At 36.6% G+C, this 22,189-nt stretch overlaps 4 protein-coding genes across 5 annotated transcripts; 2 read left to right on the forward strand and 2 right to left on the reverse strand.

Annotated features, from left to right (window-relative positions):
* Positions 1 to 291: 291 nt before the first annotated feature.
* LOC114754509 (uncharacterized aarF domain-containing protein kinase At1g71810, chloroplastic-like) lies at positions 292 to 2,743 on the reverse strand. Its single transcript, XM_028943279.1, has 6 exons — positions 2,736 to 2,743; positions 2,419 to 2,665; positions 2,096 to 2,137; positions 1,030 to 1,101; positions 760 to 895; positions 292 to 612 (listed from the first exon to the last, which is right to left on the reverse strand). Exons 1-6 carry the CDS (start codon positions 2,741 to 2,743, stop codon positions 404 to 406), a joined length of 714 nt encoding a protein of 237 aa, XP_028799112.1. The 3' UTR covers positions 292 to 403.
* A 2,320-nt stretch (positions 2,744 to 5,063) lies between these two features.
* LOC114754484 (uncharacterized) lies at positions 5,064 to 8,462 on the forward strand. Of its 2 annotated transcripts, none has more exons than XR_003741190.1 (4): positions 5,064 to 5,350; positions 5,469 to 5,562; positions 6,984 to 7,116; positions 8,158 to 8,462. XR_003741190.1 is itself a non-coding variant. In XM_028943250.1 (4 exons), the coding sequence occupies exons 2-3, from the start codon at positions 5,288 to 5,290 to the stop codon at positions 5,526 to 5,528; spliced, it is 123 nt and encodes a 40-aa protein (XP_028799083.1). In that variant the 5' UTR covers positions 5,070 to 5,168; positions 5,274 to 5,287; the 3' UTR covers positions 5,529 to 5,562; positions 8,158 to 8,462. The 2 variants fall into 2 exon arrangements, 1 of the variants encoding a protein (XP_028799083.1); XM_028943250.1 differs by lacking the exon at positions 6,984 to 7,116 and having other exon boundaries at positions 5,070 to 5,168; positions 5,274 to 5,350.
* Positions 8,463 to 11,914: 3,452 nt separating this feature from the next.
* LOC114754550 (protein ENHANCED DISEASE RESISTANCE 2-like) lies at positions 11,915 to 12,922 on the forward strand. Its single transcript, XM_028943335.1, has one exon. It carries the CDS (start codon positions 12,011 to 12,013, stop codon positions 12,920 to 12,922), a length of 912 nt encoding a protein of 303 aa, XP_028799168.1. The 5' UTR covers positions 11,915 to 12,010.
* Positions 12,923 to 16,640: 3,718 nt separating this feature from the next.
* LOC114754518 (eukaryotic translation initiation factor 3 subunit B-like) lies at positions 16,641 to 21,923 on the reverse strand. The gene is given in 13 exon segments (XM_028943296.1): positions 16,641 to 16,913; positions 16,916 to 17,217; positions 17,219 to 17,232; positions 17,379 to 17,487; positions 17,906 to 18,438; positions 18,541 to 18,739; positions 18,817 to 18,941; positions 19,021 to 19,104; positions 19,184 to 19,312; positions 19,449 to 19,577; positions 20,282 to 20,428; positions 21,039 to 21,276; positions 21,617 to 21,923. Coding segments are annotated over 13 exon segments (2,154 nt in total). The 5' UTR covers positions 21,739 to 21,923; the 3' UTR covers positions 16,641 to 16,890.
* Positions 21,924 to 22,189: the final 266 nt, after the last annotated feature.

Raw genomic sequence — 22,189 nt, forward strand, 5'->3', positions numbered from 1 at the left:
CAAGCATTTGCTTTTCTGTGGGAAGTGGGACTCCAAAATTGAGCATCAACAGACGCATAACATTCAGAATGATTTAAAAGTAGAATTTTTGGACTCAAACATCTGGTAATAATAATACAACGCTAAAGTGATCACCATAGAAAGTAGTGATCAGCACTTTCAGAACCTAAGCATTAACTTACTTGCTTGGAGGCTGTAAAGAGAAGCAAAACGCTCAGCATTTTTTCCTTCTAGACATAATCGATTTCATCAAACATGTGCCTGACCTGTGGCAATGGTTTTCAGCGATTGTTGTCTAACACAAATTCAATTTAAACAAACGAGGGTCTAGATAGGAGTTGGGTGATAATAAGTTATATTTAGAAGTGGAATTTTAATGTTGGTTTTGATAAGTGAAAACATGTCATACAAAAGCAACCAAGATGTCTGAGTACTCTGGAGTGAAGGTACTCACTATCTCATTCACTGCTACAATAAGATCTCTACGAGCCTTGGCAAATCGCTTTAGTTGACCACCAATCATATGGAACAACAAGGCATCGAGGGTTAATGAAAGTGACATACCAGGTCTCTGTACTTTTACAGCCACTAGCTCTCCAGAATGCAGGTGAGCTGCAACACTTGAAAGTAACAACAGTAAACACTTAATTTTCCTGAAGCATGTAAATCCTTCTCTAGATACTGAAACGAACTTTCAACGAGCAAAGGGAGTATTAACTATAATCAGAACAAACTCCCAATCATTTCAAAAAAGCTAACCTTTATAAACTTGCCCTAAGGATGCTGCTGCAATAGGCTCTGGGCTAATGTCACTAAAGATCTCGGAAACAGGGGCACCTAGCTGGGTTTCTATAGATCTAATGGCAATATGAGTTGAAAATGGGGGTATTTGATCCTGACATGAAAAAGAAATTAATAAGGCTTAGTCAGTGCCAGACAAGCTGACACAACACAATAGAGTGGCATGAAAAAAAGGATGTGCAGCAATCAAATAGATTCTTTCAAGTATAAATGAAGAGGCCTGTGTACCTGTAGCTTAGCAAGTTCTTGGCAGTATATAGTTGGTAGTATGTCAGGCCTCGTGCTCAAAGCCTGGCCAAGCTGTAACAGTAAGAAGATTCAAAATAAAGAACTGTCCTTAGAGTATATTGAAATCTAAGATAACAGAATTGTTTATCCTGGTTTCACTAAGTATGGTCTCAATAGATGAAGCTGGAAAAATGGAAACAAAGAGAAAATCATCTTTTCGTGGTTGGTTTTTCCTTGCATTTACTCCAGAAGCCAACAAATCTTATATCTACAATTTGCATTTTTGCAGCACTGTTCATGGTACGAAAAGCCACGGGCTCTCATTGTCCACAAAACAAACTTGTACTCACACACACAATTGCCTTTCAATCCTTGGACTCCACAAATATTTCATCCTTAAACCCTCCAAGAAAACCCTACTTAATGAATTTCTAAGCCTTCTTCTGCGCAGCATGAGAATTATAGAAAATAAATGTTCATCCAGTGGAGGCCAAGAGAAATAGTGAGTGGCATAACTGAGAGCAACCATGAATTGCATACAAAATTGCCACAAAGATATTGACTTGGGAGAAAAGAAATTGCGATGCAATTGAAATGCAATGCTTCTTCTGACTATGATTTGCTAACTTCATCAGCTATTTGCATCACAAGATTCAGGTGCCGTCACTCGTTTTCAGATAGAAGTGAAGCAAGCCTAGCAGTACTGGCCCATTAAGCATGTTCCTAGCATGGATAGTGTTTCACAAAGAATGGCTACATGCTTATTGAAGAGTATACAACTTTTATTTGTTTAGTATTTTTTTTTAAAAATTATTCATCTATTACTTTATTTGTGGTCTTTGCCTGCAAAATGATCATAAGGCCAAACAACAAATATCTTGAGTTCATAAACACTTCCATTTTGCTATTTTGCCCATTGATCGTGTTCGCATATCCAGTGTGTGAAAAACTGGTGCCCTTGGCAAATTTAAGTATTTTCCCACTTTTTAAGAACAACAAAATGAATGGACAAATGATGAATCAGAGTCAGTATAGAATTAGGAAATAACATGTACAAGAAACTTGCCTTAACGTAGAAGGGACCCAAGCGTATTAGAGTTTTGCGAAACTGCAAAAATTGTACAGAAATCACTGTTCATCCCACTCAGTCACTTCTCCCCCAACAGATATAAACCAATGAGTCCGTACACTGTTGCTGGGGGGGAAGGTCAATGGAATACAACTGAAAATCAAAGTAAAAGGGAACTAATTTTATGCCATCTCCCAAAATCAAAAGTATAAGCAAATATGCCAGGGGTTTGATAACACATGTGAATGTGATGGTAAGATCCATAATTACAGTAGACGGCGCAAATGCAATGCAAAGTTTTGATATAGAAAATAAATTACCTTGATTGCACGCTTTTCTATGTCTTGAACAAAAAGCTGCCAAAATGCTAGCCTGAACACATGAAATGAAATAATAGCTGCCCTGTACAAAGCCAGAAATGGGCCAAAACGATAGACAGTGGAGAAAGTTTTGGAGCCATAAGTTCCAAGAGCAAGCCCAAATTCACTTTCTAATGATTCTCTCCTAAGCTTTGCATACTCAGCAGATGGCTTGTCCCCATGCACACTGGTGAAGCCAGTGGAATACCTGCACCAATATCCCCAAGCTCAGGTGCAACAACCCCGGAAGAAGACTCCAAGAACGAGACATTTGAAACCATAACATATGAGGGACAAAAGAATTTTGCACTAATCTGATTCAAGGTAGCAATCCACTCACAAATTTGATGCAACAAGCAAGATGGCAACCAGCCAACATCTGATCTCCTCGCAGCCTCAATGTGCTTAAGACATCCGAGTGGCATGCATTTGCGTAAAATGACTTCAGTTGCACTCATGTGCTGTAACTCTGCAAGATAGGTGCTCCCATAATGAGATAACCGCACTAAAAAACAGTTTAGATGAAGAAACAATAGTACTCAATGGCTAATACCACAATAACGCATTTCTCCAACAGATGAAAAACTCAGCTCTCACACATCATCCAGCAAATTCACAGACTACCAAAACAACATCTTTCCCTATCAGTTAACAAATAAACAGTCGAAGTACCGCTACTCCTAAATATTTCGATTGAAACACCTCTTAAAATCGCTTAAACATGAAATTAACGTAAACTAGAGTCAACGGCAACAACAGAACATTCCAATTGCAGAAATCACGCAGACAAAGTCTAGTTTGTAAAATATAGTGATGATAAAAGGAAAGTACATAATAAACAAGCAACTACGTTAGAAAATCAAACCTAACCTAAAAATCAGCTACGTTAACACGTAACAATGCAAGGTACCCTGATCAACCGATCAACTTTTACACTAAATTCGCACAGAATGGGGAGCATTAGATGAAGCTAAAATTGTCAGGAAAGTATCTAGCGGTTATACTTCTGGAGAGAACCAAGGCGCCACGGCGACGGTAGATAGTCGCAAAGGTGAAGGCATTCCTCATTGACCGATGAGAAAATCTTCGACGGAAGTTCAGTTAGAGCAGATTTCGCAGAAGTGACGCATGGAAGAAATCTGAACACAAACTGTTTGAAACAATGCGCAGCACAAACCAGTAAGCCAACACAAATAGGAAGCCCGGGCGGCCTGACATTGATATGGCGCGAACAGCGCTATGCCTCTGTGCGCCTTGAAGGAAGGGCGAGAGAGAGGTAGTTGCTTGCGAAGCTGTAACTTGAGCGCTCATCAAACTGACACGTCCCGAGTTTAGGAGGCACTTGGCAACATTGATGGGCACGAACCGCCCTGGACGAATGACCGATGGTTGAGCCTTTTGGTGATTGCAGCTCCCGGTTATACGACTTGCCCTCACAGAGCCAATTAAAAATGTCAAAGCTTTCAAATATTTTTTTTTAAAAAAAGGCGTAACTCCTTATAATTTAATTCAATTTCAAATGAGGTCATTATATTTTGTGTCCGTTTGGATTAGCGATTAGAAAAGTAGCTTATTGAAAAAGTAACTTATGGATAAGTGAAGTTGGGTAAAAGCTAAATTGTGTTTGAATTGGAGTTTAAAAAAGCTAGTTTGCAAAAGTAAGATTGATAAAGTTGTTTGGATTATGGTTGAGTAAAAGTAAGTCTGATTGTAAAATGACCAAAATGAGTATGAGTTTTAATAAATAACGAAACATGATAAAAAAATTTGTATAATATAATGAATTTAAATTAATTTAATATGAAGAAGTGAAATTTAACAGGTGATTTAAAATTTAAAATTTAAAAATAAAAAAAAATATTTTAAAAATGAAGCTCCTTGGACGGCAAAGTAATGAGCCTTTACGTTAATCTGAGAGGGGTCATGGGTGATGAAAGCTTGATAAAAAAAAAAGAGTAAATAGGGAATAATGATAGAAGTGGGAGAACAACAAAGGAGGAAATATAAAAAAAAGGACCCTCTGACAGCAACGAAAATTGTGGGAGAGCTGAGGTGAAAAAAACGAAGAAAGTTGAAATGAGAAAATATGGCAGAAGTGAGAGAAAAGAAACTCTGGTAGAATATAAGCTTTTTAATAAGCTATAAAATTCAGCCTGAGAGACAACGTACGTTTGCTGGCTTAAATTTCATAAGCTCCTTTTTTTTTTTAAACCCAACCAAACAGCATGATTTTTCCAATCGGACTTACACTACAAATAAGCTACTTTTAAGCCTCTCAAAAGCCCTGTCAAACGGACCCTTTATAATGCATGAGTATTAAAACAATATAGAATGAAATGAAGGAAAAAAGTAGAAAACAATGTATATGTTAAAAATACAACGGCTTAAAAATATAAATTTCCTAGGAAAATCGAACTGCAACGTTTTTTTTCTTTTTAGGAAAAAAGGTCGCATTTTTTTGGACAAAAAGAAAAAGATTGCAATTTTATTTCAACAGAAACACGGCGCAAGTATCTTTTGCCGCCTATTTAAGTAACACGTAATCTTCTAATGGTAAGAAACCCTCGGTAAAATGTTCGCAGTTCGCACTTTTACTTGGCGGGGTTCAGTTGGGGCCTTGGGTTTTTGAGTTTTACGTTACTGAGAAGTGAGAAGAATTTCCGGAAGGGTAAAAGGCAATTAGGCAAGAAATCGATGCCTGTCCTGTAACTGTAAGTGACATACGAAACAGTGGTTTCACCCTGATAGAGCTTTTTATTGCGTCCTATTTCTGTCTGTGACGTTTACAACTTTCTTCAACAATGGCAAACGAGCAGCAGACATTGCGACCATGGTTCCTCGACCTAGTACCTTTTTGGTGGTTGTCTTAATAGCAGCTCATGTCCTCGCTTTGGTACTCATTCACTCGTCGATCTTCTTCCTTTAATGTTATCTTTTGCTTTTCTTTATCTCGTATTGCCAGAAACTGGTGATCTTTTTTTTTTTTTAATTATTTACTCTTGTGATTTTAGGTATACTGGATTTACAGATTAGCAACTGAGAGACAACCGCAGCGGAGAAAGGCTCACTAGGAACAGATTGATCTGTTAAGCATTGAAGCCGAAGGTTGGTGAACCCTAATTGATCTGCTGGAAATTTTAATCAGTCATCGAGCTATGATTTTTCTAACCATTGTCAATAGATAGCGAAATAATCCATGATTCTGTAGTCATTGCTCAAAGTACTTGTAACTTGAAGTGCTGGAATTGGACTGGTTTGAAGTTGAAATCCATAATGACGAGTTTATGTGTTGGTTTCATCATATGATTAAGCACACCTTATATTATCGGGATTTTGATCAATAGTTCATGTGGATAAAAGTCTGAATTGAGCAATTCATTGATTCTGACTTAGTTATCTTAAGTTCTTGACTTTAGTTGTATGCCAAATTCAAACTAATATAATGCTCTGCAAAAGTTTGTCTGGGTGTATTTTGCTGTCACTATAATCTTACCAATGGCATACAGAAATTGCTGATTCATTGGGGCACTGTGTGAAACTGCTCGGAATCATGTTATACTGTACGTACAAGCATGTTGGGAGCAGTTGGAATTTATTATTCTAACATTAGGATCCATCACTTGCCTATGTGCCCAATGGTTTTAGTTTTCACTAGAATCTAATGATACGGCTTTAAAGTCGTTGAGATCGTAAGTTAGTGATTCCTCTGTCTCAGCTATTTTATACTGGGCTGTCACTGTCAGACTTAAAGATGAATGTGTTTATATGAAATGATATGAAACATGCATGACTGAACAGGAAACCCCAAAGCAATAGGTAGGGTGAAAGATATAAACAATTTTGAAATATGATTGAATATTACTGAGTTCTCTGTAGAGTTAGTTTAACTCTGGGTAATATCTGCTGGTTGGATGCTGCACAAAATTCTTAAGTTGGTTGTGTTTCACTATTTTGCCATAAGGAAATAGTTTGCTTGGAAAATTAGGTTAAGCTGCAATCAACTTCATTTTTTATGCTGCCTCGTTGCTGTTGTATTACTTTTTATTTGTATTTTTTCTGTACCTGGGAAGAGCTACTGGTTTCAGGATGAAAACCTACTTAATATACTAAATATATATTCTACCGCACTGTTCAATTGTGCCGTTTCCAGTATCCTTATATCTTCCATCCTAGCTTTTAGAAACTTTTCTTTTATCACATTGAACTCCTATGATCATTCATGATCTGTAGACTTTGGCTTAACAAGTCATACTCTCTGTTTTCTTCATGCTCCATTGAAACTAATTGAACTTCTGTGTTCCGAGGCAGTGGTGGTTTCTTTCTTTGCGCAGTCCTCTCTTTGGAATTTTCTTTTCTTGCACTTTGAAATCCTCTCTACCTTATTTGTTTCTACGGTGGCAATGGAAACAAAATCCGGTGGAGAATTGTTTGGGAATAGGGATATATGAGAATAGCCATTGAATGTGAGCTAAGCAAAAGAAAAAAGAAAAAACGTGAATATTAACAAAGTTATTCAATGATGGCAGCAAGTATGTAAACAAAGTCGAAGATGACTAAATAGTGTGTTTTTGTCCAACCTTGTATAATAATGTGGAACAACATAACATCAGCCGATGAAAATTTGTTGATGAATGGTGGAGATTCAGTAAGGTTCACTGGGTAAGTTTCCTTCAAAATTTAGAGAATTTCTATTCAAGTTACATCTGGGCACAAATAGAACTTGAATGCTGATGAAAGTTTCTATTTTTTATTGTCTGCTGCGAATAGTTAATAGGGAATGTGATATTACAATGTTCACTCAACCCCTCATATCAATTGTTATTCTAATGGGATTGATTGTTAACGCATGGTATTGTGTTTCCCCCCAAAGTAAGCGTTACCAAAAAAGTGACGACTCAAAAGTTATCTGCTGACACCTTCACCTTCCTTTCATCATCCACCACCTTCCAACAGTGAGGTGGGGGTTGAACAAAGTTATTGAAACTTATTACACTATCTTTAGTAAATCTAGCCAAAGAATGAGCACAGGAGTTAGCTTTTCTATGCATAAGATTCACTGGCTGTGTTTTTTATAGTGCTTGTTCAAGGTCAGATTTTTCCCCATGCAGTTATCGTATTTTCCTGCACACTGATTAGAAAATGAAAATGAAAGGTCATAAGATATTCACAAGTGACTTAATGTGATTTTTCAACACAATTCAAGTATATATTGAAACTATAATGCTGGTATCTGATGGAAACTAAGGTTTTGCCACCTCAATAACTAGCTTTAGGGGGCAGGTTTCCATCTTACTTATGAGTGTTGGATACCCCAATCTCATATTGAGTTATATGAGAATTGAGACACTTTATGGGGCATTTTAAGTGGATTGTTTTCCTTCTCTTCAATAGCTGGCTCTTGAAAGATGGTTCCTCATATCATTTTTGTAATCATCAGTATCCTACAAGTTATGGTCTTCTGAAGCATGCAACAAAATTGCTGTCATTATTTATGAGAAATAATAATTTCCCTTCTGATTCTAGTTGTCTTTTTAAGAAAATAAGAAGGTCAAAAGATCTTTCAGCATTCATTGCCTGTATGACTTACATTAGAGCATAGAGTGTCTACTAAATTATGCAGCTAAAAACGGGACACAATGTGTAAATCCTGTGGCAATTTTTTACTTGTTAACTGGATTTTATGCAACTAAATTATTGCAGTGATCCAAGTTTACCTTGAAGGAAATTTGGCTGCGGACATTACAAAATCGGCATAACAGATCTTGAGGGGTTATTTGGATCATCCTGTCCTAGGTCTCTGAACATCATTGCTATTTCATCTGTATGGAACTGGTGTTAGCGAGGGCTAAAACGGTCGACTGCTTTGTGGTGTGTCTAGGATTCAGTTATGGATTCTAGTTTGGTCTATGTGGCCAGTGGGCGTGCTTGAGTTATATTTGTCCCCGTTTGCTGTCATGTAAATGAAACATTTTTTAGGCAATGAAGTTTTCTTTCCGTTTGGCCAAGAAAATTACATCAATGGATTCAGTTGTCAGGCAATTGCAATGGTGACATCACTGAGGTGCTATTCGTTTGGCATATAAGAACACAGATAAAAAGATCCCAAAAAGATTTCTTCTACGCGGTACTTCCCTTCTAGTGAAGCATCGCGCAAGTTCCCATATTCACAAAATAAGCAGTCTTATGTTGGACTCCTAGTGCTCTCTTTTCTTCTTACTGAGAAAAATTGTATGCACCAACCAGGGCGAGCTTTTGCTGTTCCACTCTCAAGTTCCATCCATGTGCATTGCTGGTACACACAATACTTACTTGGAGGTGCATTATTGAGTTGGGCTGCACGTGCCCAGGTGTTTCCTTTCATTTGAAAAAAATGCCCAATCCAAAATATAGAAAACATATGCAGAAGTTAGGAGCCGTCATGGGGGTAAGATACAGAGAAACAAGAAAGACAGGAAGGCGAAAGGGAGGAGCATCATGGAATGACTGGAGAGTTCAAGAAGCCCGTCTGAAGGGTTTAGGAACTTTTTATTGTCCGCACTTGTGGATTTCTTTGATCCTTGTCTTTGTGTGTCGCTGTCGGAATCGTGGACGATGACATCTATGTAAGTGCGGTTTGCCGTCTGCGCTCTCATGTCACCTCAATGTAATGGTTAATTGACGTCGCTATCACAAGCGTTGAGAAAACAACATGCTACCTGTTTTAACTTGCCTTTGCCGACATGTTTGCGTCAAAAATCTCCAGCTTCCTCTTGTCTTCTTCTCCTGCCATTTTCTGGCCCAAGTCACCCAAGCGGATGCTTCTGCATTTATAAGTGTAACTTAGCCTATGTTTGGATGGAGGGAAATTAGGAGGGAAATTAGGAGAAGGTAAACTCCCAAAATAATAATTCTTTTTACTATGTTTGGGAGTTTTTCTTCCTAGTATTCCTTTCCTTTATGTTCCTCCCTCTTTTACCTTCATCCAGGCGCAGCTTTATCGGTATGGAGGCTTGATATTTCAATTTAAAGTGTGGGTGGCGCTTGTGTTCATATGGATTTGAATCCCCTCGGTTGGAACATCAGATCGTGATCTAATGATATTGAGTAAAAAGTTAAAAATTTATTTTTTTTAAAAAAAACATTGGTATTTGCCTCAACACTATTAGATTACAATATGATTGTTAGCATCTCCCAGACGAAGTTCAGTTGAAAAAAATACTTGTATGAAATTGGTTCAGATTGTGAAAACAAGAAAGGGCTGTGTAGTTTTACATGTTTAGGCTATTTTCATGAACATGTTTTGATCAGGGTGGCCCATGTAAATATGAAGTGATGTTTATGGACAATGAATACATGCGGATATATATATATATATATATATATATCCATCCCTTTTAACTATGAACATATACATATACTGAAATTTTAATAAAGTAGAAATACATTCATGAGTAATATTGGAAACTTTGATCGAACATTTTACCCTATGTTTAGTACAAGGAAAGTGGAGGAAAAGGGAGAAGAGGAAAAATTTTAATGCACTTGATTTTAGAAATTGAAAAAGTGAGGTTAAAGCTTTTAATTAATTTTTATTAATCTTTTATTTTACAACTTCTCTCTGTTAAAATTTCAAAACCCCATTTCTTCAATTTTTAAAATGAAGCTCATTAAAATTTTTTCATCCCCTCTCTTCCATTTCTTTCATACCAAACCAACCATTAGTTATTCAAATTTAATGTCAATGCCATAAATGACTAATTTCATCCCTTTCCATCTGTAGTGTTGAGTTAGTTTTTTTTTTTTTTTTTTCTCGTGGGGCTGAGGGAACAATGTCGATTGTACATTATTATAAATTCCAAATTTAACATTAAAATTCATCAATTCGGTTGCAGTGGTGTGAAGAGATAGGAAGATATTGGAATTGATTGAACTGGGTTGGCCCGAAAAGGTTGTGTGAAAAATGATGATAATGATGGTCATACCGAAAGTAGACAAAATTTTTGTTCTCAATTTTCTGCTGGGATAAGCATGATATATATTAATATAAAAACTAGTTTAACATTTAATTTAGCCTTAAATATAAAAATCAATCTATTTTATTTTTTATATTTATTTATTTTTTCTAAGATAATATTTATTGTAGTTATGTATATTAAATGTTTCATCAAATAGTAGTTATGACTAATACATATGATTAGCAAGTATATTTTAGGATATACAACATTTATTTATTACAAATAATTGATTTAACTAATTTTTTTAATCTATTCAAATTAATCAATTAATTCTTGTATTAAAAATAAAAAAGGTAGTATTTGCTATTTGCTGACGTGCGGTGGTATCCCACTATCCCATATGAAATGTTCAGATATAATGTAGAAGGTTTACATTCTTTTATTTTGTGTTCAAAATATTTTTTAAAAATATTGAAAATCAAACAAGTATGTTTATTTCATACTTCATTCCATTTCAAATAAAGACATCAGAGTTATAAAAATGAATTACAATTTAAACTGACTAATTTTGATTTAAATATTAGAGATACATAGAGAATTCAAGGACGAAAAATTTATGGGAATTGTCTTCATGTATATAATTGTATAGGCATCATTGAATATATGTGTGGAGAGGGAGCTACAACATTATTTGCCGCAACCCACAACCATAGAAATCTATTCATATCATGATAGTAGTACTTTTTAATTTAGGGGAAAAAGAACTTTTTAAGAATATCATTAAAACATTTTGTATTTGATATATCTGATATATTTAGATATGTATCAAATCCAAACAAGGGAATTCTAAATTTGAAAGTAAATTAATAATATTAACAATATAATTTAATTATAAAATAAATCGTGCTACAATGATTTCATTGGTATAAAATACTTCAAGCATATCAATTTGTGTTCCAAAAATTTTTTCTCGCATATATCAATAATTTTTTTTTTTTGATTTTTATCAATAAATTACTTTTCTGACAACAAGATCATTTTGTAAATATTGAACGTATAATTTCACATGCAACTTTTGATACAACAAAGTAGGTCTGATCATATATTTCTTTCCAACTAGATCTAATATTTTTAATATATTATCGAGGAAACTGAATCGGTTAATTATTGTAATTATCTATATTTTTTGGTCACCACATTTATTCAAAATTTAATCAAGCAGTGTTGGATTTTCAAGCTGTTAGGCCATATCCCAATATTTTTAAATTCAATTTTTAATCCATAAAGCAACTATTATTACTCCATAATCTGGATCCCGCCAGCGCGTTTCAGGGCTACCAAAAATAGCTGGCGGGTTCGGACGGCATAATAGAGGCCTTTTTTGGAAAGAGAAAATAAACAGAAAAGAGAGAGAAAAAACGTGTATTTGGGAGGGGCATTTTGGTAGTTTCACTGAAACGCGAGGGTGTCTTTATTCTCATGCTTCCTGCTTCAATATTAAACACATCTCTCACACGCACACACTCCTATCTTCAAAGGGAGTTCTGTGTGGAGTGGAGACTGGTGCAAGCGTTCTCGTCCCCGGATTGAAGACTCATTTTTGTATAAAAAATCCATTCATGTGCCCCAAGAAGAATAATTGCCGGAGCTCCGGCTCCGATGCCTCTCCCGCCAGGTCCGACGATTCCGCATCCGCGGTTGACTGGATTTCCGAGGCAATCGCTGGCGGATCTCTACGCCGCGTCGACATGCACCATGGAACTAACGGCTGGGCGTCACCGCCCGGCGACCTTTTCTTTCTCCGTTCCAAAAACTACCTAACAAAAAGACAGAAGGCTCCTGCCGGAGACTATCTGCTTTCTCCTGCAGGTATGGATTGGCTCAAATCTAATACTAAGCTCGATAATGTGCTCGGCCGTCCCGATAACCGTGTGTCGCATGCACTCCGGATAGCCCAAGATCAAGGAAGATCGTTGAAGAGCTTTATCTTTGCCGTGAATCTTCAAGTGCCTGGTAAGGATTATCACAGCGCAGTGTTCTATTTCGCTACGGAAGATCCAGTTCCTTCCGGCTCACTTCTTTATCGATTCATCAATGGCGATGACGCCTTCAGAAATCAGCGGTTTAAATTGGTGAACCGGATCGTGAAGGGACCGTGGATTGTGAAGAAGGCGGTTGGAAATTATAGTGCCTGTTTGTTAGGTAAGGCTTTAACATGCAATTATCACAGAGGGCCAAATTATTTAGAAATCGACATCGATATTGGAAGCTCGGCAATCGCGAACGCTATTTTGCATCTCGCATTGGGATATGTAACGAGCGTCACTATCGACATGGGCTTTCTAGTGGAATCGCAAACGGAGGATGAATTGCCGGAGAGATTAATAGGTGCCGGAGAGATTTTGTCAGTTGAGAGTGTCGGCAGTGTCCAGGTCGTTACAGATAATACTCCGCCGTTAGCGCGTGCGATCGGGCTGTCGAAGGTGAATCACGATAAATCAGCTGACGATGGAGAAGGGGTAAATGCCTAGTTAGGGCTAAAATAATTTATTTAACTCGGAAGGTTTTTTTTTTTTAAATTATTTTTCTTGTTTCTGTAATGTATTTTTTTTTTGTCTCTCTTTCCGGGACTGGTCACTTGGGAATATCAGATAATAACCGAATATAATTTCGGTGTTCATAAAATTCCATTTTACGCGTTGGCAGTCTTCATGTGTGAAAGCATAGAATTCCACAAATCAGCACCATATGGTGATATCCATGAAAAAGGTTGAGAATGGAATTTTTGTTAGCTGACACTGAATTAAAGAAAAGTTAGACTGAAAACAGAACAAGGCAGGCAAAAGGAATCTGATCATCTGTGTGTTATCTTCTTGCTTTTTGGTTGAGCTTAGTGTGTAATGTAGTCTTCTGTGTAGGAAAAGAATCACACTTTTTTTCTTGAATTAGTTCATGATCTAGAAGAAGAGCAGGAAGCGGAATCAAACTCGTCACCTTCCACTGGGAATCACACTTTTTTTAAATAACGGGAGATATAAGCCGCATGGCAACGCAGGAATCTTTTCCGCTTTGGGTACGCTGAAAAGGGGGTCGGCGTCAAAAACTTGTCCTGCTACTCCTATATTACTACAGATTTTTTCCCTTGAAAAAACAGGTAATATGGAAAGACAGAGGAGAGCGGTAGTAAAGTGAAGCAAGTACTATTATAAGAATAGAGTACTGTGAGAAGCGATTTGCCCTGCATCACTAAATTGCAATCTATACCCTTTTTTTTAAAAAAAAAAAAAATCAATACAGTGTGTGGAATTGATTCTTCTTATAGATTGTTTGGTGAAGGAACAGTCATGTTGATACAGACTGTCGCTATGGCTTCGAAGCATTAAATAGATATGATTTAAAGAATTGTGTGACTCACTGCCTTGCGTCACAAAAAGATTCCATTACACGGACCCCCACTTGAGCCCCAAAGTAAATTACCCAGAGAGGCTAGTGGGGGTCGGTACCGAATAGCGCTCTCGTTGAGATATTGGGAGCTGTGACCCCTTATGGCCTTTTTGGACACCCATGATATGACCCCGTCGCTGTATGCGGCTTATCTGATCTTTCCATACAAAGAAACAAAAAACGCCATCGCTGATCTCATTCTTGGATTTTCTGGTCGCTCACCTCATATCCCTCGTGCCCTAAATTCATTTATCTCCGGTGACACTTCTCTCCTTCTGCTTCTCTTATCTTTAAATTTTAATTAATTTGCTCTCAGAAAACTCTGAATTATGAGTAATGATTATTACGTATGCCGAGTAAAATCGTGTTAGTGGCTACAGTTGTGTGTTTGATTATTTTGTTCAAAATTAAATACAATGCTCTTAGTAATTTTTCAGATGAAAAATAATATAAATTTTTAATCCCTCTTGCTGAGCTGTAATATTGGGGTTTGGCGATAGTAAAAGGACCCACGACCCGGTGGTGACAGGTGGTGGCCACCCTTGGAGTAGGGCGCATTGGAATTTGGAAGTCAAAACAGCCGACCCCCCGCCTCCCACGCCCTTTTCTTTTGAATTTTAATTTTAATTTGTATAATAATTAAATAACGCAGGCGCACATGATCCTCCCTCCGGCATTTCTCACGAAACAAATAACGAAGGCTGTTAATTCTGTAAAGAAGATTTCTGTGTCTTCCATTGGTCACTGTCTGTGATCTCAGCAGTTTATTCAAAAGTATTAGGGAACAAGCTAAGATAATTTATTTAGGAAGAAACTGTTTCATTATAATCCTATTCAGTGTGTAAACATCTCCAAATGTTCCTGATTTCACTTCACCTCATATAGTTAAGTAATCTTAATATTCGGTGTCTCCTATATTATATCAACACAATATTCATCTATGTTTAAAAATTTATGAAGAATCTCACTCTTGATAAACCATTAAAAGAACATTTAAATTTCAACTTCCCATCCAATTATAAAAAGGATGCTATGATTTTGTTTAAATTTTCTTTTCTCTAAAAAAAATTAAATCAGTCCCTAATAGGCACATAATATATGTAAAAGTAACCGAACTGAAAGTTCATTTGTTTGTCAATTAAGAGATCATTATTTCTAATTGTAATTTATAAAATATGAGATAAATATATAAAAAAAATATCTGATTTATATGAAATGTATTTATAAGTACTTATATAAGTGATACCAACAAACACTAAATCGTGCTCCTAATTTTTTTTTACACTAGTGCATACTGCATAGATTCATTTCTTGGCCGCAAAAGAAGCATGCAGAGTTTTTTGTTTTTGGGCGAGGCATAAATCAAGATGTGAGTTGAACCACTCATTGCTCAATTATGTAGGCACACGAATGATTGAAATCGTCCAATATTCCTATATATATATATATATATATATAATATTCTCCACAAACTGGTATGATTTGAGAGGAAGAAGAAAAATGCAAAAAGGGAAGCAAAGGAGCTTATTTCGCTGTCAATTATCGAATAATGGTGCAATTTGGTTAAGTAGGAGCCTCTTCCAGCGATTTAATTTCCTTCATTATGCCAACCTGTTTGAACCAGTCTGCTTTACAAAAAAAAGTGTTTAGGAATGCTTAAAAGTGCTTCTAAAAAGTACTTTTCCGTAAAACGAGACAAACTCTTCTATATATTTACTTCGTGAACCGTAAAAGCACTTTTAAAACCATGGTTTGGTTTACATCCAAACATACATAAAATCAAATGTCAACCCTTTTAATTATCATCAAGCATCATAATTTGTTTCAAAAACATTCAGGGCATCAGAGCAAGCGATGTCAACTTGTTTTAATCAACGTGGGTCGTCGAATGTACAGTAAAAATCAAATTTGTAAGACCACATTCATTCAAGATTTATGTGGTAGTAACTTGGTTTAGTTGAAGAGGACGTGACAGTAAATGAAATACTCACTCAGTCCTAAATATAAGATCTTTATACTAGTATGTATAAGGGTTTAGCTCAGTTCAGTTCATTCGGATTTGTACATTTCCAAGAGCAAATGCCCACGCGCAAGCATTACCATGTCATGCATATTTCTTTTTTTTTTGGCCTTTTTATATTATAACAATTAAACGCAGGTATGCTTGTAAACGTGTGTGGAACTCGGGAACTCATTCGAATATGGTGAGTGGCGTTGCCACTGTAACTACTAAATTATATACTATTTTTTTCAGTTTTTAATATAAAAACTAGTTAGCTAATTGAATAGATTAAAAAATTAATTATATTAGTTATTTGTAAATAAAAATATTATTTTTCTAAAATATCCATACTAATCAAGTATATTAGCTAAAACTATCATACTACAAACAAAGACTATCAAGAAAAAAATGACTAAATATAAAAAAATAAGGTAGATTGAAATCTTATATTTAGAATCAAAATAAAAATCAAATCAGTTCTCATATTAAAGAGTGAAGGTAGTATATGTTAATTCTTTTTCAAAATTATATTTCTTTAGTTTCAACATACAAAGAATTTAACTTATTAGAAATTACTCCACTCAATATTTTAGAGCCTAATTTTAGTTTCATTCTAACACGCATTCATTTGCTTAAATAGATTTCCTTTGTTAAATTCACCCAAAATAAAATTTACTTTTTCATATTTTTGTCTGTGAAGTTGAATTTAAGTTCATTTTTTATTTGTAAAATAAGTGAAAAATTTATTAGCAAAAAATTAAAAAGATAGCCACCCATTAATTATGACAATAGACACAGCTCAATTGCCCGCAACTTAAAGCCGGCCAACTGAATGAACTCAAGCGTCCGGCAACGGGTCTTCTAATGAAAGTAAGAATACGGTTTCCATGGGAGTCATAAACTTACAAACATCAGTCTTCTTAAAATTTAAAACAAAAAAACAAAAAATAGAGCTCGCTGCTTTTGGTAGTGGAGGAGATTCTACAGACACTAAAAATGAATATTAAGTTTTGAAACTTTGAGGAATTGGGAACGTACTAGCGTACATTCATTTTACTGTTCACCGTAGTCGAATGGAGGACCTCCTCTGAGACATCAACTACTTCTTCAATTTCAACTTCCTTGGCCTCGTACTCTTCCTCTTCATCACTAGCTTCTCCATCCCTAAGTTTCTGTCTCTCTAACTTCTCTTCTTCATTCAATCTTTTCCATTCATTAACCCATTTGTCCCACTCTTCTTTCAGCATTCTCCGCTTCTCACGGTCCTGCTCACTTAACAGCATTGATACATCCTGGTCTTCTGCCTCGTACTTCTTGCTATACTTCTTCAAGTTCTTGGCTATCTCTTCCTCTTTCTCAGGACTCAAGAAGATGGTGGCTTGGCCGCCACAAGAACTGTGATTAACAGCAGTCAAGAAACCATTGTGATTGATTGACAACTTTTGGCATACAAAATGAACAATATAGGCAGGCATCTGGTGCATGAACACTTCTTCAGGCACAGAATGGACAGATAAAAGCAAGGTTGATAAAGTAATTACCTGAAAGAAATGATCCTTGAGTATCCGGTAGAGGAGTTTGCCATGAAAAGACCATATATTGAAACCATTTTCCATTTCATGAACAGAGGTGACCGAAGTTGCAACATACCTACAGAAACAAGCAGGTCAATACAGATACTAGAGCTCCGGTCCCAAAAAAGAAAAAAAAAATACAGATACTAGAGCCAACTCAAACAGAACAGTTATTTTATTTTTTTTTAAATCAACAGTGAGGTAACATTTCATTCAATTAGCTTAAATTTTAGAAACATTTCATATCACAGCCAATTGCATTTAGGCCTTCTTCATAAGCAAACAATAAGAGCAAACAAAGCAAGCCATGTGATTTAAACTACGTATACTTTCTGTACAAATTGCGAGCATCTACCTTAAAACAACCCTACTTCAAAAGTTAAGCACAAAGGCCACCCGCATTGAATTAATCAGCAGCAGTAGAAAAGCACAGCCTATTTACTTAAAATGAACATTTATTTAATGTATGCACAGGCTGATTTAACTCTATTCACCTTCCAGTAGGATCCCATTCAATATCTGTAGCCATAAAATGCTCCGCTGTTGCCATGGTTTCAAGCTCATCCACATTATAGAATTCAAGCTGTCCATTAAAGCCCTTTAATCCTGCAAGTATTATGTAATGACCAGCAGGTGACCAGAAAAGAGCATTCGCCTGCTTTCCTTTGAGAGTTGTGAGCTTTGAAACCCGGCCCGTATGCTGAGCAGTTCGCATAGAGTAAAAACTAATATCAGGCCTTGGATTATCACCATGAATAACAGCAAACCTATGGCCTTTTGGCTCCCAGGCAAAGGCAATGATCTTGTCATTTTTATTCTCAAGCTCCAAAACTTCAATAGGTATGTCTCGTTCTTTTATACGGAAGAGTTCAAAGCCTGTGTACGTGCTTTTCTTGGTTTTTGTATATCGATCAACCTTAACTGCCAGGTAGTCCCCATTGCTTTGCCAGTACATATTGCAATCACTTACACTAAAAAGATTCTTCTGCCTAAGTTCCTCTTTGCTGGGAATTTGAACCAAACTCACCTGTAAAATATGCAGGCACAGGGCTTAATTCATCTTATTTCACACCCAAAGCAATCCTAAGTCCATGAATAATAAAAGGCCGATCTGTAAAAATGGTCTCACCCTAGCAGGCTGGTTCCCACCACCCAACTCTGGAACAAAAAGTGCAAGGATTGGATCCGTTGGTGACCAGCTGAAATCCATTACATTTTCAACCTTCAAGGACTTTTTGTCAATGAGGGAAAATGTCTCTGTCTCATAGACAGAGATCATATTTTTTCCCAGTCTTGCAAAATACTTGTCATCCTTTCCTCCGCCCCATCTAGAAGAACATTATCCTTCCATTATGCCAACGAGTCACAAGCAAAAATGATTAAAGGGCCAAAGAAGAGAACAAACCTGAATATGGGCCATGAGACCCCAGTGACACCCCCAGCACCTCCAGCTGCAAAATCATCTGCACTTCCCTTAAAATCTCTCATTACTTTTCCAGTCCTCACATCAAATATATTTATGACTACCCTCTGAGTAAAAAAAAAGTAATTAGAACCATCACCGGGATATAAATAAAATAGTAAAGAATTCAAGATAGCAAGTGCTTACATTTGCATCTCGAGGATTGCTAGGTTCGTGGCTGCTATAGGTCACCAAATACTTCTCACCAGGTGAAAAATCAATAAGTTTAACCTGCAGTTATATATGTTCAATACTAAGTAATTAAGACAATGTGCAGGCCAAATTATGCATAGATAAAATCCAAATTAACCTGGGGATGAGCATAACGCATGAGACGGTTGAATGTTATTGCACCTCCCCAAACTGCCGCTCCTTGTCTGTGAACTGTTGCCAAGTATGTTCCCAATGGAGACCATTGCACAAAGCTTTCAGTCCAAAACTGCAAAGTAAACATATTTAAACACTCAGCATCTTATTGGTCCCCAAAAAAAAAAAAAAAAAAAGACTCATCATCTTCATGCACAAATAGAACGTTGGTATTGAGAGAATATAGGAGGGAAAAAGACTCCACTCACGGCTCGCTTATAAACAGGATCAGGCTTCAAATGCCTGGCATCATTCCACAACACCTCCGTATCTGAGCCTGAGCGAATTACAAACTGATCACGCGCTTTGGAATCAGTCAGCCACTGCTGAAGATTTTCCTGCAAGAGCATTCGACCAGACAAAATAGTAAAGATCACTGAGTAGCTGTATCTGTTTGTCTCCATAAATTCACCAGTAATTGAGAATGATGCAAAAACCTCATGATCTCCACCAAATAGACAAAAATAATTACGACAAAAAATGATATGGCATAAAAGGGTGAGGGGGAAAAAGAATTTAACATCTACAGAAGCAGAGCAGGAGAAAACAAGTAATACGTCAAACTAATAAATTTATCATTGAATACAGAAAATTCACGTGAATTGGGACTACAGCCTTAACATACCAAATGAAATATAAATTTAACATTTAAAGAAAGGAGAGCATGAGAAAACAAGTAATACAAAGTAATAATTCATCATTGAATATAGAAGATTCATGTCAATTAGGACTTGAGCCTTGACATACCAAATGAAATATAAATTAGCATGTACTGACTTGTAGATTACAATTTGGAATTAGCATATGCCTTATTAGCACTGATTAAAACATGAAATTCTACATCACTTCATACTAATTTTTATGATGGAGCCCAAAGAAAAATGTGACTGAATCCTCATAGGTACCACAGCTTCATCAAAAAACACAATTTGCATCAATACTTATTGGCAGCATCTGCAGTTTATCTTATTGTACAATGTATGTCTATGACAACAAAAAAGGCACCCAATCTTACAAGAACATAATTGTTTTAGCATATTACCCCTGGTGTGTATGGCTTAGTTTCAGGGGGAGCCCATTCATCTGGAACTTTCAAGAACCTCTCGAAGTCATCAAACATATTCACAGAAAAGATATGGGAGCGATCCAACTTGTATCCATGCGTCTTCTCCTTAGCAAGCTCTGCTTCCTACAATGCCACACACAATGAAATGGGAAGTGATGAAAAGACACTTTATCTTGCAGGCCGTGCAACAGAATGAGCCAACCTATGAAAGCATGTAAAAGCTTTGTGATAGCACAAAAAGCTAAAGCAAAATGAGAGAGCATAAAAACTTAAGTATGTGTTGGACACCAGCACAAGTAAAAAAACTTTGCCAATGTGATATGCACTTCTACACAGTTTAATTTCAAAACAAATAATATTCAACACTCAATACCCTGGGGCAAAAAGTCAATAACATGACACAGATGAGATCTAATGGATTGGATTGAACTAAAATAATACAAAAAATAACAAAATTACCACCCGCTTCCCCCATTGCACCGCAAATTGCCCAGACACTTTCGCTCCTCCAAGAGGGAAATGAAGTGGAGGCAGAATCATATTTTTTGGTTTTCATATTCAAATAAGACACCTTTTCTCATATCAAATCAGAGCTTATAGAACTATGATTTGGCAAACATGCTTTTGATAGAATTGGACAATAAAAATAAAATACGAAGCTGTAAATAAATTAGTGAAGTTAACAGACTCGTCTATACGCGTGAACAAGTAAAGTTTGGGGGTAATGATGCACCTGAGGCGTATTATACTCAATAAAGCAATAACCCAAAGTTTTATCCGTATCTGGATCAACAGGCATCCACAGACCATCTTCCTTTATCACGCCAATCTGGCTATAGATCTTTCGTATCACGCCTTCAAGCTTCTCAAACTTCTCCCGAGGAACTACAGGAAGGTTGTCCACAACTATAATGTTGCCAAATCCATTATCAAACTCCTGACTGTCCTCGTGGTAAATATCTTCATCATCACTGTCATTCAAAAATAATGAATGATGATTGAAACTGGTCCCGAATGGTATACAGAGGGGAAAATGTTGGCGAGTTTAAACATTAAAAGTTTTAAATATATAAGAACCCTAACGAACAAAGGAGGAATGAAAGTTTGGCCCGCAAGATCATCTTTTTTCTATATAGCAGGCCAATGGAAGGGCACAATGCGCAGGTAGCCAAAATCAATCAGAAAATGGCAAGCTACCCCTCCGTAAGACTGGGGTTCCAAGTTGCAGGAACAGCAGAAATAGGATGCAGACACGCTGCTGTCCTAAGAAATCCAGGTTACTTGAAAACAATCGGCATATGAAAGACGTACCTTACTATGCCCAAGTCATCGCCGGGAGGGAGGCGAATAGAGTCGAGATCGATGGTGGAGAGATCGACGCCGAGACGGGACGCCGTCGCCTCAATCTCTGTCATCACTGCCACATCCGCCATGTCTGATTTCTGCTACTTCAACCAGCAACAATTGTTATGGCTTTCCGATTCAGATTCTTCAGATAGAACTCTCAGCGAAAATCTATGAAAGAAAACGAAGCAGCCCGAACCACGGTAGCTGGAGGCTTGCCGCTTCCTTGGGTTTTTCTATAGAGGTTTTAGTTAGTTTTTCTTGCCCGGTTGCCCCAACCCCTCTACCTCGTGATTTTTCTCCTGCCTCGGTTGTTTGTTTTTTTATTTTTTTTAACACTCTTCCCCGAAGGTTTTTTTGTTAACTCGAGGTTAATTTTTTTTTCCTTTTTTTCATTATAACTAAATGATTTTTAATTTTTATATTGTATAAAATATAACGTTTGAGGTGTGTTGGAAAATAAACAAAAGAATGTTTGAGGGATGAATTATTTTCATATATCTGGATGATTCAAAATTTAATTATTTTACTCATTTTTAC

The sequence above is a fragment of the Neltuma alba genome, unplaced genomic scaffold (assembly GCF_004799145.2).
Source record: "Neltuma alba isolate B1F8T4 unplaced genomic scaffold, ASM479914v2 tig00010148_pilon, whole genome shotgun sequence".
Classification (NCBI taxonomy): Eukaryota; Viridiplantae; Streptophyta; class Magnoliopsida; order Fabales; family Fabaceae; genus Neltuma; species Neltuma alba.

Coding starts and splice junctions, on each gene's coding strand:
- LOC114754509 (XM_028943279.1), bottom strand. Junction 1,102..2,095: donor TGGGTCCCTTCTACGTTAAG/GCAAGTTTCTTG, acceptor TTACTGTTACAG/CTTGGCCAGGCTTTGAGCAC. Junction 896..1,029: donor AAGAACTTGCTAAGCTACAG/GTACACAGGCCT, acceptor TTTTCATGTCAG/GATCAAATACCCCCATTTTC.
- LOC114754484 (XM_028943250.1), top strand. CDS start 5,288: ATGGTTCCTCGACCTAGTACCTTTTTGGTGGTTGTCTTAATAGCAGCT. Junction 5,351..5,468: donor CAGCTCATGTCCTCGCTTTG/GTACTCATTCAC, acceptor TTGTGATTTTAG/GTATACTGGATTTACAGATT.
- LOC114754550 (XM_028943335.1), top strand. CDS start 12,011: ATGTGCCCCAAGAAGAATAATTGCCGGAGCTCCGGCTCCGATGCCTCT.